General features: G+C 43.5%; 1 protein-coding gene across 3 annotated transcripts in view; it reads left to right on the top strand.

Annotated features, from left to right (window-relative positions):
• The first annotated feature begins 7,225 nt into the window (after nucleotides 1–7,225).
• The window catches only part of CDK8 (cyclin dependent kinase 8), a 91,029-nt gene continuing 79,469 nt past the window's right edge, over nucleotides 7,226–18,785 (top strand). For 2 of the 3 annotated variants that reach the window (XM_063331574.1, XM_063331583.1), the window contains exon 1: nucleotides 7,226–7,611. In XM_063331574.1, the coding sequence (XP_063187644.1) occupies nucleotides 7,484–7,611 (128 nt within the window). In that variant the 5' untranslated portion in view covers nucleotides 7,226–7,483. The remainder of the gene's footprint in view (nucleotides 7,612–18,785) is intronic. The other variant, XM_063331587.1, reaches the window with a different exon arrangement.

An 18,785-nucleotide genomic window follows, 5' to 3' on the forward strand; every position in this document is an offset into this window, starting at 1 on the left:
TGTTTCAGACAAATCAATGAACCTATATTTCCTTACTCAAAGCTTACACTGAATTAATTTTTCCACTGATCTGTCCTCCAATGCAGAATTTTGTGTTCATGTCCTGTTCATACTGATGTTTCACAACATTACACTATAACTAAGTACAGTCTTTGTTTATTTTATGCTGTGTTGCTAATAAAAAATAACAATAGTAGATCTTTCCTGGAATATTATTATTATTATTATTATTATTATTATTATTATTATTATTATTATTATTATTATTATTATTATTATTATTATTATTATTATTACTATTATTATTACACTGTAGCAAATGGTTTACACAACAACATACTATCTTTGGAACGATAATCAAAATAGCCTATGGAGGGCAGCAAACCTCAGGCAATTACACAGTTTTGTAAAATAACATAAAATCTGTAATTCTGGTTTTAATTTAATTGTTCAGTCATTTAAGTTCTTTATAAAGTAACCTTATTCTGTTTTATTACTTGATATTATATAAGTAAGGCAGAACCTCTTAATTGGTTTATTTAAACTGGATCTTAGTGCAGGTGATGCCAAAGTGGTGACATGGAGTTGATATACTTGAGAGGAACCTGGGCAGGCTGGAGGCCATCAGGAACCTCATCAGGGCCATCAGGAACCTCATGAAGTTCAACAAGGACAAGTGCAAAGTCCTCCATCGAGGCCTGACTGGGACGATACTGAACAGGGCTTACTGACCGGGTAGTGTCTTTGCTGGAAAGGATGGAGGGTCCTGGCTAAGCAGGAGTTAGGAGTGCTCCCTGGCAGCCATGAAGGCTAATGGCATCCTAGGCTGCATCACAAGGAGCACAGACAGTGGATGACTGGGAAGTGATTATTTCCTTTTACTTGGCTCTTGTTTGCCTACATGTGGAATACAATGCCCAGTTTGGGTGTTTCCAGTAGAACAATAGTGATATGGAAAATTATCGATAAACTGGAGTGAGTTCAGCCGAGAGCACCAAGACGGTCATAGGCTGGAGCACTTGCTGTGTGAGAGAAGCCGTGGCCACCAGCACTTCTTCAGCTGGGAGAAGAGGCAGCCAACCATTACCAAGGAGGTACTGAGAAGACAGAGACAGGATTTTTATCCAAGTGCACAGTGGGAGAAGAGACAGTGATCATAAATTTAAAAGAAGCGAGGATCAGAGTAAAGAGAAGGACAAAAAATTTCACCCCGAGAACATTCAGGTCAAGAGAGGTTGTGGAATCTCCCTCCATAGAGGTTTTCAAGACCTGCGTGAACAATGCTTCAAGCAACCGTAATTTAATAGTACCCCTGCTTTGAGCAGGATATTAAACGAGATAACCTCCAGAGGTCCCTTCCAACCAGAATATTTCTATTATTCTGTTTACTGAAATAATATAAAATAATAAAATAATGTTAATTGTCAGGGTCTATTTCCCCTCAGGTAGGGCTCTTTTCAATAATAAAAGTTACCAGGAGTTCATGGGCTGAATTTTCAAGGTCTGTCGAGGCTCTTGAGAACTGATTCCTGGCTTCTTCGGAAGCATAAAACAGTCAGGCTGTAGGTGGTCCTCAGTCTGGCAAACAGATGTTCCACTGAATGGGAGCACAGCTCTCTCCGGTGCAGGAGAAGAACTGGTTAATGTTTGCTAATAACTTGCACTCCTGCCAGAATCTAGAATGCCTTCTTAGATGAAGCGCATCACCAGTCTGATGAACTTTACAGTAGTTGATCGACTTTGTAGTGAAGTACACCTAAGTGCAAAGCAAAAAAAACCACCACCACCTCCACCCCCCCCCCCCCCCCGCCCCGTTGCTTTACATACAAAACTATTTGTAGAACCAGCACTTTACTTACCTGCTTTAAGTAAACTGCATTCGTAAATGCTGCCAGTATTCAGCTAACTCACTCAAGCTTTGTGGAAAATACTCAAACTGTGCAAGTACGATAGTTTGTTTTTCTTTACACACAGAAAAGAAACAAACCCCATGTTATTCTCTTGCCTTCAGATTTCCCTGGTGTAAGCAGAAGTGGGGGGTGTGTAGCACTTAGCAGGACTGGCCCTTTTTTGCTAAATAACAAGCTGGGAACACCTTAGTCACACTGTTAAAGAAAGTCGCTTTGGCGATATGGAAAACTTTTAGTAGGTGGCTACACTTACATGAAAAATTCTCTGAAAAGCAAAAGGCAAAAGTATGTTCAAATTTGGCAAATTAGTAAATGGAGCAAGTGGATATTCTAATGGCACGGGGACGTGATTGAGCATTGTAGGTTATCCACTTATAAAATACAAAGATGAGAAAGCAAAAACATTAAAGATACATTTTCCTGTATTTTTTTTCTCTATTTACGAAGACTGCAAAACACAGAGGAAGTAGCTTGTTGTACATTCCCCAGCTGTAAGCTTTGCTTCACAAACTCCGCTTCTAGCACCAACGCCGTGGCTGTTAGAGTGCAAACAGGCATGCAACAAAACCAACTTTGCTTTCCGTACTGCTGCTCCAGCTCGGGTACAGAAGCCACTTTATCTGGTGCTGTACCTCAACAGGCAGCATCTGCTCAGTACCACAACGCAGCCGGTTCCCAGACAATCCCGAGCTTTCACCTGAAATACAATTCCCTACATTCAGAGACATTTAATGATGTGAACCCTCCTTGACTACTTTCCTCTTGGGACACGGCCCACTTTGGTAACTGTCTCCAGCCCTCTGCACGTTATCGGTGCTAACATGGCAACAGTCGCTTTCCTGTGGAGAACTCGGATTTTCTTCACAGGTGTAGTGATTCCAAACAAAAAATGTCATAAGTGTGTGTGTACAGGAAACATTGGAAACAACACAAACTTGGAACAGAAGAATATTATAAAGCAAGCCATGAATGTTAGAGGAAAAAAGAGAAAGAGGAACGCTCCAAAGAATCAAATTCAGCAGGACTTGTTAAGCATATATTTTAAAATTGATTTCTGTTACAGCATGAAAGGAGGGAATACAAAACAAGAAGTAAGAGATAAGAAATGCTATCAATTAAAAGGGCCACTGTGGGGACCTGATAGTCAAGAATAGCAGATCATGGCCTTGTTGTGCTTTTGTTTTAAGAATGGACGCCCAAATTATACTTTTTCTTGAAATTAGATTATACTGTGACATATTTTTAAACTAAAGCACAAAAAGTATGCAACTATCCATGAAACAAAATTAAAAGTTGACCTTGAAATGTCAATATTCATTTCTCATCTTTAAAGAGATCAAGGTGGAAGAAGGGACAGGCAACTCAGGAGGAGTACAGAGATCTCATTAGGTTATACAGAGAGAAAATTAGGAAGGCAAAAGCCCAGCTGGAGCTCAACTTAGCCACTAACATTAAGGACAACAAAAAAAACTTTTATAAATACATCAACAAAAAGAAAGCCAGGGAGAATCTCCATCCCTTACTGGATGCGGGGGGTAAAGTTGCAACCAAGGACGAGGAGAAGGCTGAGATACTTAATGCCTACGTTGCTTCAGTCTTCAATAGTCAGACCAGCAATCCCCAGGGTGCTCAGCCTCCTGAGCTGGAAGATAAGGATGGAGACCAGAACAGCCCGACCCTAATCCAGGAGGAAGCAGTCAATGATCTGCTTCTGCACCTAGACGTACATAAGTCTATGGGGCCGGATGGGATTCACCCAAGAGTACTCAGGGAGCTGGCGGGAGAGCTCACCAAGCCTCTCTCCATCATTTATCAACAGTCTTGGTCAACAGGGGAGGTACCAGATGACTGGAGGGTGGCTAATGTGACGCCCATCTACAAGAAGGGTCGGAAGGAGGATCCAGGGAACTACAGGCCTGTCAGCCTGACCTTGGTACCAGGAAAGATCATGGAGACGATCATCTCGAGTGAGCTCTCATGGCAAGTGCAGGGCGGCCAAGGGATCAGGGACAGCCAGCATGGGTTTAGGAAGGGGAGGTCCTGCCTAACTAACCTGATCTCTTTCTGTGACCATGTGACCCGCCTTCTGGATGCGGGGCAGGCTGTGGACATTGTCTATCTGGACTTTGGTAAGGCCTTTGACACCGTCCCCCACAGCATTCTCCTGCAGAAGCTGGCGAATCATGGCATAGACAAGTGTACTCTCCGCTGGGTTAAAAACTGGCTGGATGGCCGTGCCCAGAGAGTTGTGATTAATGGGATGAAACCCTCTTGGCGGCCGGTCACCAGTGGTGTCCCTCAGGGTTCAGTTTTGGGGCCAGTTTTGTTTAATATCTTTATTGATGATGTGGATGAGGGGATTGAGTGCACCCTCAGTAAGTCTGCAGACGACACCAAACTAGGTGGGAGTGTTGATCTGCTTGAGGGTAGGAAGGCTCTACAGAGGGACCTGGACAGGCTGGATCGATGGGCCAAGGCCACCTGTGTGAGGTTTAGTAAGGCCAAGTGCCGGGTCCTGCATTTCGGTCACAACAACCCCAAGCAACGCTACAGGCTTGGGGAAGAGTGGCTGGAAAGCTGCCCGGCAGAAAAGGACCTGGGGGTGCTAGTGGAAGGCCATCTTAACATGAGCCAGCAGTGTGCCCAGGTGGCCAAGGCAGCCAGCAGCATTCTGACTTGTATCAGGAATAGCGTGGCCAGCAGGAGCAGGGAAGTGATGGTGCCTCTGTACTCGGCACTGGTGAGGCCTCACCTCGAGTCCTGTGTTCAGTTCTGGGCCCCCCTGTACAAGAGGGACATGGAAGTGCTGGAGCGTGTCCAGAGGAGAGCTACCAGGCTGGTGAGGGGTCTGGAGACCAGGTCATACGAGGAGAAGCTGAGGGAGCTGGGCATGTTTAGCTTGGAGAAGAGGAGGCTGAGGGGAGACCTCATTGCCCTCTACAACTACCTGAAAGGAGGTTGGAGAGAGGTGGGGGTTGGCCTCTTCTCCCAGGTGAATAATGACAGGACCAGAGGAAATGGTCTGAAGTTGTGGCAGGGGAGGTTTAGGTTAGATATTAGGAGGAATTACTTTACTGACAGAGTGGTCAGGCACTGGAACAGCCTGCCCAGGGAGGTGGTTGAGTCACCATCCCTAGAGGTGTTTAAGAAACATCTAGATGTGGCGCTTCAGGGCATGCTCTAGTGGCAGAGATTGTAGGTTGTTTGGTTGGACTCGATGATCTGAAGGGTCCTTTCCAACCATGAAGATTCTGTGATTCTGTGATTCTGTAAGGTGTGTTTTCTGTTTCAAATCTCTTAGAACTTGGGGACCGTCCATCTGAATTGGTATAATCAAACTTGTCTGTACTACAAGTACCTGAAGTGAAAACAGAGTGAAGAAGCAGCAAATTTACAGCTGCACTGGATCTGGAAGGCATATAATCCAAATGTTATGAAAAACTAATGAAAGAAACATTTGCAGAAAAGCAGACTTCTAAACACTGTTATGAAAGTACCAAAGTCTGAAAGAAAAGAAAAGTTTTTCTATTGTGGTTTTGACTTCTCAGGGTTTATTTGTCAAAGTATGGAATTCTTTCCAAGCGGTTTATGTAAACATGTAAAACATAGCACAGGTCCTCAGAAAATGAGTCTGGATTCTGTATTCTTGTTTTTATTCATGTCCTCTTTTCAGACATTGTTCTTCCTCCACTCCCTGCAGTGTTTTAGGTCAGGACAGACTAAACTCACCCATTAATTACCATGCAATAATTGGATCGGTGTGAAGGAGTTTGGATCTTTATTGCCTCCATGAAAGAATGCTTAATAATAGAAAGAAAAGTACAAAGTTACAGAAGAGTGGTTATTTCTACTTCCCCCTTGCTTGCTGACAGGCCTGAGGGTTGTCGGCAGGCAGGAGGTGCTGAATGTAGTGGGTTTGGCCATGCAAGTGTGGTCCCTGCTGCCCCTGGAAGTCTCCAAAGCCATGGATCCCCAAAGGCAGAGTCGCGCTGCTCTGCTCTGGGCTGAGATGGATGAATTTTATGAAGTGGAGGGACCATTTCAGACTGCTTGATATTTATGGTCTGCTGGTCTGCCCTGAGCTCTTTCTGGATGATTGGTGTAGTGAGGTGCTGGGCAATATTCTTGTATAATTGAGCTGAGTTGCTGGGCAAATAAAATGTAGTTTTGCTGCTTCGACCAATTGCATGTATTTTTTGTAATACCTGCCTAATTGCTTTATCTAACATACAATAATATCCCTAACAATTACATAGCAATATACCGAAAGTCCAACTGTGGGCATCTGACATCAGTCTGACTGAGTGATGCCAGCTCAGGAGGCTGGCACACCCACCCCTATCCCCAACTTTCAGGAATCAACCTTAATCATAGAATCACAGAATGGTTCGGGTTGGAAGGGACCTTAAAGATCATCTAGTTCCAACCCCCCTGCCATGGGCAGGGACACCTCCCACCAGACCAGGCTGCTCAAAGCCCCATCCAGCCTGGCCTTGAACACTTCCAGGGATGGGGCATCCACAGCTTCCCTGGGCAACCTCTTCCAGTGCCTCACCACCCTCAGAGTGAAACGTTTCTTCCCGATATCTAATCTAAATCTACCCTTTTCCAGTTTGAAGGCACTGCCCTTCATCCTGTTGCTACATACCCTTGTAAAAAGTCCCTTCCCATCTTTTCCGTAGGCCCTCTTTAGATACTGGAAAGCTGCCATAATGTGTAAACAAAAATGGGTATTTGTAAATTAAAATAGAGATTATTTCAGACGGTTCCAGAAAATGTTGTTTCTTCTTTCAGGACCCCCCGCATTCTATGACATTTTGTCTGTAAGTCAGGGATTTGAATGCTCGCTCACTTACCCGCATTGCATTCTTGAGGTGAAATGTGAAGCGTATGTGCGTGATTACTAAAAATGCCAAATGCTGGGCTTTAATTAGAAAGATTGCTGCAGCTTTACTTTGATTTCAAGCTCTCTATAAAATGACCAGCTGGCTTTATGTTGGGCTCCCCGGGCCCCGCTGCTGCCCCTAGCCCCGCCGGGCCTGCTCCGCGCCCTGCCCGGGGACTACACCTCCCGGCAGACAGCGCGCCGCTCCGCCGGGTGAAGACTACAACTCCCGGCATGCATCGCGCCGAGCTCCCGGCCTCCCTCCTTCTGTACTACATGTCCCAGCGCGCCACGCGGCCGCAGGGCATGCCGGGCCGGCCGGGGGGCGGGGCTCTGGCGCAGCCCGCCGTCTTCCACGTGGTGCGCTGCCCGCCGCGCCCGCGGCTGGGGAGGTGCCCGCGGTTTGCGACGTTTCTTTGCGGCAGTGCGGCCAGGCGCGGGCGCCGTAATCCGCCCCGGGAGACCGGCTGTTGTGCCGCTAGCTGGCGGGGCGGGGAGGGAGCGAGCAGCCGGAGGACGGGGCTGGGGAGGGACGGCAGCAGCCCCTGGATGGTCCGCGGGGCGGCTCGGGGGCCTCCTCCTCCTCCTCTTCCTCCTCCTCCTGCTGCCGCCCGGTCGCGGCGGGGCGCGGCGGGGTGCGCGGCGGTCGGGGGCGGCCCGGGGCGGCGCGGGGCGGTGGGCGCTGAAGATGGACTATGACTTCAAGGTGAAGCTGACCGGGGAGCGGGAGCGGGTGGAGGACCTCTTCGAGTACGAGGGCTGCAAGGTGGGCAGGGGCACCTACGGGCACGTCTACAAAGCCAAGCGGAAGGACGGGTGAGTGAGGAGCGGGGCTTCCCCCCTACCCCACACCCTCGGTACCCGGCCTGTCCAGTCCCTCCTCCCCCGGCCCTTCGTTCCCCGGCCGCTTCCCGCCACACCGGCCTCTGTGTCGTCCCCCCCGCCCCGTCCCCCCGCCGTACCGCCGCCCGTTCTCCCGCCCTGCCCCTTATCGCCCCTCTCGGTGCCGGGGGCTTCTGCCGCCGCCCGATTAAACCCCGCGTTTTGCCACCCGGGCCGTGTTCGGGTCCCCCAGTCGGTCCCTCGTCGGAGCGTTCCCAGCCCCTCGGCGCAGGGCTGGAGCCCCGCCGCGGTCCGGGGAGGCTTGGGAGAGAAAATGATGGGGTTAAGCAAAACGCTTAACTTAACGGGGTTTCGTTGTGGATAAACGAGTAGTCACTTAGAATGTTCAGCCCGGCCTTCAGCTTCGTAGAACAGGGTTTAATTTTTTTTTTTAATAATGCTTTTTTGTCTGATTTATTACTTGTAGTCACCATTTTGGGTATTCTTGCTGGCTGCTTCAGGAACCGAAGTCTGCCGGTCCTTTCGGGGCTTTAGACTGCCTTAAAAGAGCGTTCTGTGTGACCAGTTCTTGGTGCAGACCCCAGTAAAGAATTGCTTTGCATAAATGTTTTAAAGAAAGATCCAGCAAACTGTCATTTAGGTTTACCTCGTCCATGACATGGCATCACGGGCTGAACAGCAGAACAATAGGAAGTAGGGAGCAGAAGAAGCAGGAGAGGCTCGGGCTGTTCTTGTAACAGGTTCTAAATTTTAAATTAAGTCCAGTCTTTCTCTTGCAGTCTGCTCACAGTAGTGCTCTGCACGTTGTCTTTCAAATAATGTGTGTTTAAAAAGTCAGGTTGTTATTTTTACAATTGATAAATAAAAACTTCTAAAGCAGTCTGTGGTCAGTTGTGGCTGAAACATGATCTGCTTCTGTTTACATAAGCTTTAATTCTAGAAATAGTTTAGCCATTACCTACAGAAGGGTTGTAATGGGACTGGTCACACCTTATCTTGTCTGTGTTTTAAATATGCTGATATTAATTGCGGCACAGTTACTTCAGCCTGAATTTTGCTTGCTAGTATGAGTCAGCTAACTGTTCTTCTCAAATTTTACATTTGGATCCTTCAAACTGTTAATAGGAGAAATTCTTATCTTGACTGAATCATTTTATTTCTAGGAGGGGAAGGGGAATAAACTGTTTTGGGTGAGATAAGCTACTGCCTCAAGTCTCCTTAAATGCAGGTACTAATTTTGCTAGTGCAGCCAGCCCTGGTTTCAGCTCCGATAAAGAGACCTGCAATATGAAAAATAGATTGGGGTACTGAAAGACTTCTACATTTCTAATGTTCCTGTCAGGCTCTTTGCAGCTGTTCAGCATGTTGGACTGCAGCAGCGTGTAGGGAATTCAGCATGTGACACTGGTGATGCATATATGCAAACATATTTTTGGTGAAATCATCAGTCTGCTTGACAGTGTTTGGGAGAGTGTTAGAGCTGCTGGTGGTACTGTCATTTTGAGAAACTTCAGAAAAGTGGAATTGTGTGCTTTAAAAATGGATAGTTACTCAAAGGTGGCTTTAAAGTAGAATTTCTTCTTGGTTCTGGAGTGTGTACAATTTTAAATCCTCTTGGTGAGGGGGGAAATCACTGTATGGTGTTTGATTAGAGTTTGCAAAAAGGAAAAAAAAAAGGAGCGAGCAATGTATGTTGTCTCTTTTCCTTATTGTTCATTTAGTGCCTCCTTTCCCTTCCTTTTCCTAGTACTTCCCATTTCCCTTCCAGATTTCTGAAAACTTTCTCTTTTTAAATATGCTGTGTAATTGCCCTTGGACAATCACTAAAATACATAAAATAGGAACATCTGTAGATGCTTTTGTAACGTATAGTTTACTGGTACGTATGTGATCTTAAATTACGTGGATGGAATTAGGATTGAAGTTAAAGGTTCCATTTACATCCTTTTATCCAAAGGGATGCAAAAGCAAGTGGTAACAACATTTTGTTTTCCTGAAGCTATGGTAATGTATAGGTGGATGTTGTATCTTGCAGTGGGGAGTGTGTGAAACAGAGTTCAATATTTGTATATTGTTATATACAAATATTTTAAAAAAAATTCTTACGTTGTTTCAGTATTCCCCAAATGGTACATATTGATGGATGAATGACCTGCTTTTTGTTTGTAGTATTTGTGCAGCTGGAACTTTCTTTACATATGGAGTTGTTTGTAATTTTTGAGTTAATTTTAATATAATTTTTCCCTTTGAACTTTTAAGTTTAAAGCAAGTGTTGTTACATGACCCTAATTCTTATTTTAAGTAGCATAAATCTTTTAAGTCTATTAATATACATGATGATTTTTTTAGAGTACTTTGATGAATGGGCTTCAGGACTGCTAATGTTTTCTTAAAAATACTGGGACAACTTTTTGTTACATGACATCACTTTCTACGTATGGATGTCTAATGAACAGAGGAAACGCAGAAAAGAACTAAACTTTAATAATTCAGTTAGTGAAAACGTATATTCAAAAGCCCTCAGTGATAAAAATCCAGGTTAAGAGTAGTAGGAGCTGCTGTCTTTAGTATGACTGCCATCTTCACCTCTTTTTTTTGATTGCTCTTAGAGCTGCTTCTGAGGTGCAGTATGGCAATTCAAAACTAGATAGCAGCTGCGGGTCCTAACTGCAGGAGTTAATTGTATGTCATTAAAACTACAAGGGAACGTTTTGGGGGAGAGTCATATAGAAACCTTGATGGAGTGAGAATCCTTCTAGTGAGTGAAAGAGATGTTCTGTGGTGTGTGCTTTAGTGACCTGACGAGGGCGTAACCTGGATTTCACGCCCTGCTCCAACAAAAAAGCTGGTCCAGCCCTGAGGTGCCCTTTGCCACAAGGTGAGGTTTGGGGTCTCGACTGGACCATCTTAGAGGATCAGTAGGTGTGGATGGCTCCACGGAGGTTTTCTGACACATTTGCTGCCAAACTTGACCCAACTGAACATCAAATCAGATGAGTAACAATGTCAGACAACGTGGGTGAGCTCTGGTGCACTGCCTGCAGCAAAATTGCATTCTGTTCTCATATTTTTATTTTAATCCCTCTCACTTTTAAGTTTTTGGTCTCTCTGGTTGAAAAAAATCTTCCTGGCTTTTTATCAAATGGTGCGCTTTCTTTTTTTTTTTTTTTAATCAGTGCAGTACTTGCAGTAGGCTCTAAAACCTGCTTAGAACAAACTCTATGTGAATCAATGGGGTTTATTTTTAAGCAGAAAGGTGTACAAGGCGGCAGTTGACTAATGGCAGATACCAGGAAGGGAATGCAGGCATGGCACGTTGAACATCAGTCTTCAGATAAAGAAACTGTTGCTCATCTCTAATGGTAGTAGGATAGTTTACTTTTTTTTGTGTCCAGAAAATGTCAGTTATTTCCTGCATAAAAGATGCTTTGCGTGCCATTTTGGTGCTCCCTCAGGAACATTGCTCAACCCAGATATTAAACCTACCTATTTGACTTATGCCAAACTTGGAAAATATGCCAGCAGTTTTTAGTTTGTTGGACTAACATACAGGTTTAATATATTTTTTTTTTAATTTTTATTTTTTAATTGACTGAGCAGACTCCTTCAAAGCTCATTAGGAACGGAGTGCCAGGTATGGGCAGACAGAGGTGGGAGGACAGGAGGAGCTGCTTGTGTGAGCCCAGCTGCTGGAGCTGGGCTGTCTGTGCTGGTTGTGTGCTAATGCCTGAGTGGTACCCAGTTTCAGTGGGATTGATCTTGCACTGATTGCTTTTGTTCACTGTCCCTTCTCTTTTTATGGTACAGCTACAGTCAGAAATCTGAGAGAGAAGCCTGTTTTGTGGAGCAAGGCTGCCTGTTTCAGTGGCAAGTTGGAGTGTTTCCAAATATTCATTTTTCCTGTTTATTGGATGTGGTTTGGATGAGAATAAGAAACTATTGAATGTCACTACTAGGCACTATCTAACTTTTTAATTACAACAGCAAAAAATGCTATAATTGAAGATCTCAAACTATAGTTACATCCCCTGGTGCTTTATTAGAAGCTTTTCTTAATCTCTCAGAAAGACTTACGTGATAAGACTGTTGGTGGGGAACCAACAGTCAGCAAACTAGTGCTCTCCTAACTGCTCTCAGAAACTGCAAGAGGTGATGTAGGTCTCAAACACGAGTGCAGCCAGAGAGATTTTTAATTTCAGCTATTATAGTTCTGCGTGGGAAGGGTTGCTCTAGATGGAGGGATGGACTCTTTCTTTTGGACATACTGAAACGCTTCTGTGCTGGACTTTTCCTGGCACCCTTCAAACAATCTAATCTGTATCCGCTTTTTTTCCTTGAAGGTCTGAATGCGTTGTATAAGAAACAGAATGGTGGAAGACCAGTGTATGTCCAGTAAGATACTGGTTTGCTTAATCTCTAATATGGTATGTCGTAGCCTCTACTTACTGGTAAAAGGATATTGCAAGAATGATGATCTTTCTCTCAAAAACTTTAGTGTAAAGAGAAACTGAAGAGATTGAGAGTATTTACCTTTGAAAAAAAAGAGAAGACAGAACGTGTTTCAGTTAGATAAAATAATGAATAGCTTGTGTAGTGTAAAATATGTCAGTGCTGTTCTTGTTTCATAGTATTTGAAGAGGGGGACATGGAATTCTTTTGGTGAACAATAAGGTAATATTTCAATGGGACATAGGTAAACTGTGCAACCTGTTGTCAAAGGAAAAAGCTAAGTCAAGAGCTTTGTGTCCGTTCTGTAACGTTGGCAAGAACAGTCACTTCTGACTTAACTGCTGTAACAAGTTGAATGCTCATATGCTCTAGAAGTCAGGCTGCTCTGTTAGAGATCAGACCAAGCTCCGTAGTGCGTGCAGAGCCCACCTTTGTTTACTTTAGGAATTAGGGTTTCTTTTTATTTAAACACTTGGCCCTTCATAAGGTTGATACAAGGTTAGTTCCAGTTTTTCTGCGTTTACGGGTATGTATTGATTGAGTTACTTTAGATCATAGAAGACTTATTTTGTCAATGATTCTATGAAACCTTTTTAGTGAGAGGTGCATTGAGTTTGGGAGTGCCACAAATAGAGGTGATGAGTCCAGTGAGAAATATTACTTGGCGAGAAGTGAAGCAACAGATGTGGACTTAAAGCTTGATTCTTTCTGTATCGAACCTTTGCAGGAGTTGTATCATGAAGTTTGTGCTGTTAGTTTTCACTAAAACTTCTGAACAACTCTTGATGTGTCTCAGTTTTAGACATGAAGGTTAGTTTTTTTTTTTTTGGCTGAATGTTCATCTGTGTTGGTTTTAACTCTCTTGAACTGAAGCAGTTGGTGCAGATTACAGGCAGGCAGTGAGAGGTGCCGAGTAGGCACGCAAGCCTTTGGCTTGTGACTCCTGTGAACAATAGTATGTAATTCCTAAATGCCACAGACTTTATTTATGTATGTAATATGTGGCATTATCTTGTTAAAATATATGCCCTGAGTCTCTTTTGGATCCATTACCATAGTAGTTAGAAAATTCGTAATTAAACTATATCATCTACATAATGAGGTATGCATGATGTATTGCATGAAGTCTTGTGCTCTTTAATTTTTCTGGTAAACCACTCACATAATTGTTCTTCCCATCTGCTTCCTTCCCTTCTCACCTGGTTAGGTGACTCCAAGCTTTATGGGTTTTTAAGGTCATGCTGTTGAGAGAATCCTTCCGTGGCTCTTGAACTTTATTTGGTGTGATCTTTTGTTATCTTGTCACTGATGTGTTGATTTATTTTCATAGCCAGCAGCAAAGGTGGAGCTGGGGTAGCTGTGAGTTAGTGTTTCGTTCCTGCCTGAAGCCTTTGACAAGTGCAGAGAGGAGGGTGTGAGAATAGTGTTGCAAAACACCAAAGATCCATATCTGCTTCTATTCTGGATTTATAAATTAGAATAATATCTGTAAATTGGGGGGCATGTAGTGGTGTGCTTAGTTTTTCATGAGAGAATAGGGGATAGTTTTTGTGGGTGCTGATTATAGAGAAGGTGCACGTCATTCATCAGAGAATGCTGCTTTCAGCCAAATGATGGTGAGGTAGTATGGTCACTAGCTCTGGGCTATTCTTTGATTCTTCTGTTTAAAGTCGTTTAGAAGTTTAAAAAAAACCCAAAACCACCCAAATAAAAAATCAGAACAACAACAAAAACCAAACCAGCCACAAAGCAACAGAGGTGTCCTTTATTAACATTGGAATCTGAAGAGCTGTATTTTGCAGACTGCTGTAGCACAAGCTCTGAAAGAAATCTCTTGTTTCTTAAGAATAGATTCTTTTAGTTATGCTGAAATTTGGAAACTACAGTGGAAACATGATGAAGGTACAGTGGCTCAGATTTGTGTTTGGCGAGGTTGTACTCCAACAGTGTGCGACAACAGCCAACATGTGATATGCACTTCACAAGACCTCCGAGTTACAGCTCGGATGTGCCTGTTTTGGCATTGAAAGGTTATTGCTGTGCCACAGTGAGTATCAAAATGGTTATAAAAATCTGTCTCTCTGTTGAGCGTACTGAATTATAAGCCATTCATTAGTGTGCCTGAAATATCTATAGAAGCAGGTCATTCTGAATAGCCAGTTAATAGCAAGATGCTTCCATCTTCCACCAAAATAATTTTCCATACACGAGTAGTGGGACAGTGAGAAGCAGGACATCAGTTGCAAATGTCTGGGTAGCAGCATCTTCTAGACAAAATACTTCTTCCTCTCCCTGCCTGCCCAATGGCTTTCTTGAGAACAGGATTCTTTCTTTGTACTATGGACCCTTGTCATTGTGGAGTTGTGATTACATGAGATGGAGACTGGGCTGGGCTGCGGTTGTTGTATGAACAGAGGTATGTGAGGCAGCACACAGGCTGCTGGCATGGACTGTGTCTTCCCACCTTTGCTGTAGTTAATACTGTTAGGTGCAGCTCCGGTTCTGTAAGGGTACAGTCTCCTTTCATCTTCTTTTATTTGGATTTAAACATAAAACTTAGATTAGTGAGAACTGGAAAGCAGGATCATAAGTATTGGTCCTAACAGTTGTCTCCCAGTATCTTTTTTTTTTTTATTTAGCAGAAATCCAAAAATTTTTAAAACAAAAGTGGCATTGGTTACAGACAGACAATTGAAGTTTTCTAAATAATCCTTTTTCCATCCTAGTTCTTGCACACATTACGCTAATATGTAACTGAATATGAAAAAAATAAAATAGAAATGGCTGGCAGACATGAATGACTGCAATTGTTTGGATTTAATCGTCCCCTCTTGTATGTGCTAAAAATGGGCTGTTATGCATGTACGTTTCAGTAAGCAAGAGCTTTTTTGATGGACTACTGCAATATGCTAGGAACTGTTGTGTTGCATTTTTCGGTCACCTTGGAGAGTGATTCCTGTGTGGTTTTGTATCCTGTTTATGTTCACAAACTTCTGAAAAATTCAGAGGAGGAACTTCAGGGCGGAGGAGACTGCTCCATTTCCTTGCCTACCCACATGAAGGCTGCATACAGTCATCAGCAGCGCCCAAAAGAGTGGACTTGGGGGTGATGTTATGCACTAGAAGTAAGTGAGGTGGAAGACAAACATGAGCTATCCATGGATATCAAGACGTCTAGTGGCATGCTAAAAACAGCGTACTGTGCTGTCTGCTTCTGGGATGGCGGTGCAGAATATGTGCAGTTGAGCGCACTGAAAAAAGTGGTGGATGCTCGGGGCCGTGCATTGTTAAGGAAGAGGAGGTGAACCTGGAGCTAAACTGTTCTTCAGTGGAAGGTGAGAGAAGAGACAGAGGTGGCTGGAAGGCTCTGCAGCATTCAGGGGCTCAGAGTTTGGGCATAGTATCTGCGCGGGAAAGCACTTGTTTGTTCAGCTAGACTAGGTATGGACTATGACAGTGGATTATTCTTTCTGTTAACAAACAATCTGGAGACAGGGAGAGAAACTATGGAGTTGGAAACTTTCCTGTCCTGGGGCTGAAATCAGTGATCAGTGTAGAGTATCATCAGGTTTCTGTCTCAGGGAGCGAGTAGGGTGGCACAGGGGAGTCAGGAAACAGAGTCCTGGAGGTCTCGTGGACCAGGAGGACAGATCTTGTTTCCAGCACTGAGTTTAGAGAATCACGATAGAAATGATGGAAAAACCCTTGACCTGGCCTGGAAGGAGCCCCTTTTGTCTGAGAGCGGAAGTAAAATAGTAGTATTACAGGATGAATGTAGTCTTGTGCATTTGTAAAAACGTGCTTGGAGAACAAAAGTTCAGGTAGATAAAGAAGTAAGTGGTAAGTACACACAGTGCAGGTAATTTGCACTGCAGTAGTGGTTCTTTAGTGGACTAAAAGATCTGACTAAAAGCAGATTTTTGAGAAATTGTTTCCTCATATCTGATAAAGTGTTGGTGTTTTTTTTTTTTTAAAGGTGGGGGGCTGATGGTTGTGCCTCCCTTGCTTTTAAGGGTGAGTGTGGTGAGGCTTCAACACTTTTCATGCTGCTACAGGACCTTTGCTGGCCAGTGCAGATTCTAAAAGAATAACCTGTAGTGAATGAGAATCCGGATGTATTCCTTAACGTTTTTGCTGATTTTAAACAATATTGTTGTGTCTGCATGTGATAACTGTTCTGTGGAAAATACAGGTTTCAAATATTTCTGCAAAAACATCAGAGATGTCTTAACCATAAGGGAAAAAAAAGGCATATTAATTTTATAGCTACACATACTGATGACCTCTATTTCTGAAACTGTTAAAACCCAAAGAATTCTGTGGCTCTGCTGTGTCCTTGTATAAAGAGCTCTGAGGTACTAGCTGCTTTTGAGATACTGGGAATTTGAAGATGGACTTGCAGCCTTGCTGTCTTGAAGTCACACGGGCTGCACTACTTCTCGTTGCAGCTTTTTGTAGCTTGCACAGTAGTTGCGTGAGTAATGGCATTTACGAAACCTAATTTTATCCCCCCCTCCCCCCCAAGGCTTTTGCTTTATTGTGGAATTATCCACTGCCTAAATGCAAATTCAGAATGAAGTGTACTTGCAGCTAGGGCTCTCTCCTACGATGAGGTAAATAGTGTGTGCAAAAGTTATAATCTGCATGTGTTCTGCCAGTCTGCTGCCATGAAGAGTCTTAGATTTGATCAGCTCAAATGATTTGAGGTAAAAATGTTGTGCTTCCTGGGCATGTGTTGGGGGAAGAGGAATTGCCAGATCTTCAACATTTGAAATATGACAAAAGGGCCCATGCTGAAGGGGTGTCAAATCTCATTAAAAATTCTCATTTTGAAATTGAGTAAGCCCATGAGGATTATTTTTAATCAATATATAATTGTCTGTATCCTTTATGCTTGTTTAAAGTATTAACAAAGTAAGCCAGCAGTTTGTTTGTAATATTATAAAATACTCAGAATTGTGGATTCTGCCTTTATGTAGATGATGGTAGTCAGTTCCCCCTCCTCTGTTAATGTTAGTTTTGGAAATGCTCTTTAAGGTTCAATACAGACAAAACTTGTTCAAGTAAGGTAATGAAGCTGGGGCAGGAGCATCAAGATACTTAACTTTGCTGCTAATAAAAGGCTTGCTTTCTTTTGGGTATCCTTCCACTGCAAAGGAGTCTTGAGTTTAGAGTAGAGAAGCCCATCTTGTGTGAATGGATGGGAATAAGGTTTCGGTTTCAGACTTCATCCCGCCAGTGTTCCAACTCTCATGCTGCTCTCCACCGCCCCCCACTACCCCCCATCTTTTCTTTGCGAGCTTGGCAAGTAATGCTGTGTGTTACTGCTACGTGCGGGCTGATAACCGTGCAGGAGGGTTTTGTGTTCTGGCTGGCAAGCCTGCTGTTCTCTCTTGTCTCCTCCGAGGCTCAACAAATGGTTTCTGAGACCTTGTCAAGCCCCCATAATAGCACATTTGGGATTACAGCATAGCTTTTATTCATAGCTACATTTTCTTTTTTAAGTACAAGGCTGCTTGTGAACGAGTTGCTAACTTTCATGTATTGTAGGCTTTCCATTTGAGAGATAGTGATTTGTATAAATATATTGAATTTTGTACGGAAGCATATGAAGCCTTTAGTAGCTTATATAGGAAAGGTACTGGAGAGACAATTTTGATATTCTGCTTTTTTACGGAGAATTCTACTGGTGTTGCCCAATTGCATGTGTTTTGCACGTCCTAGTGAAGGACTGACTTAGGCATATGAAGATCAGGGTGCGAAAAAGTCCTTGTAAAATTATATGCAACACTTGAGCAAAAAGGTGCTGCTGTTTAGGCAGCAGTTTCTATTCAACTGCATCTTAACTACCTTGCGTGTTAAGTGGTGATATGGCAAAACATATTGTGCAGTCAGTTTAGAATTTGCAGAAAAAGAACTATAAATCAGTATTGAAGTTGCAGCTATTTTTTTTTAAAGGACAAAATGTTCAAGAGAACATAATGATTTTCTCAACTACAGATGATAGCCTAAACATCCAAAATTAAAATTAGTCTTGAAAAAATGCACGTGTTTTGTGAACAGGGAAGAACACAACTAAAGGTCACTGAAACAATCTGCCCGTTTTTCTGGGAAAGCTCCGTGCTGTGCGCGCGTAACACCTTGCATACAAGATGTTGACATTTGAATAAAGGACACTTGAGAATTGCACTGAAAAAGAAGACTCAATTCATTACTGTCTGTGTGCATAATATCTGTGGCTGAGAACTTGGAATACGAAAGGATCTGAATTGCAGCAAACCCCTGATTCCACCTTGTGTTTCTGGCCAAAATGTGTTTTCTGGGAGTGGAATAGCCTTGCCTGTGAGGGGGAGCCCTAGCTGCAGGTGTACTTTCTATTACAGTTTGCATTCAGACACTGGGTAATCCCACAAGGAAGCCTTGGCAAATCAGTTTCATCAACTCTGTTGTTCTCACGGAACTACTGTGCAAGGTATGGAGCATAACAAAGGCAACTGGAGCAAGCTCTGCCTGGGTGGACTTCAAGAAAGCAAGGCGGCAAATTTGTCCCCTAGTGTAATTTGAATCTTATCTAACTTTTTGTACTTGAACTGCTTGGAGTTCAAATTCTCTTTTGTTTTTCCATGAATGTCTATCCTGTTTTAAGCAGGGCTGAAGAGAACAACCCCTCGCAAGTAAATGTGCTAACAGTGCCATTC

The sequence above is a fragment of the Chroicocephalus ridibundus genome, chromosome 1, assembly GCF_963924245.1.
Source record: "Chroicocephalus ridibundus chromosome 1, bChrRid1.1, whole genome shotgun sequence".
Lineage (NCBI taxonomy): Eukaryota > Metazoa > Chordata > Aves > Charadriiformes > Laridae > Chroicocephalus > Chroicocephalus ridibundus.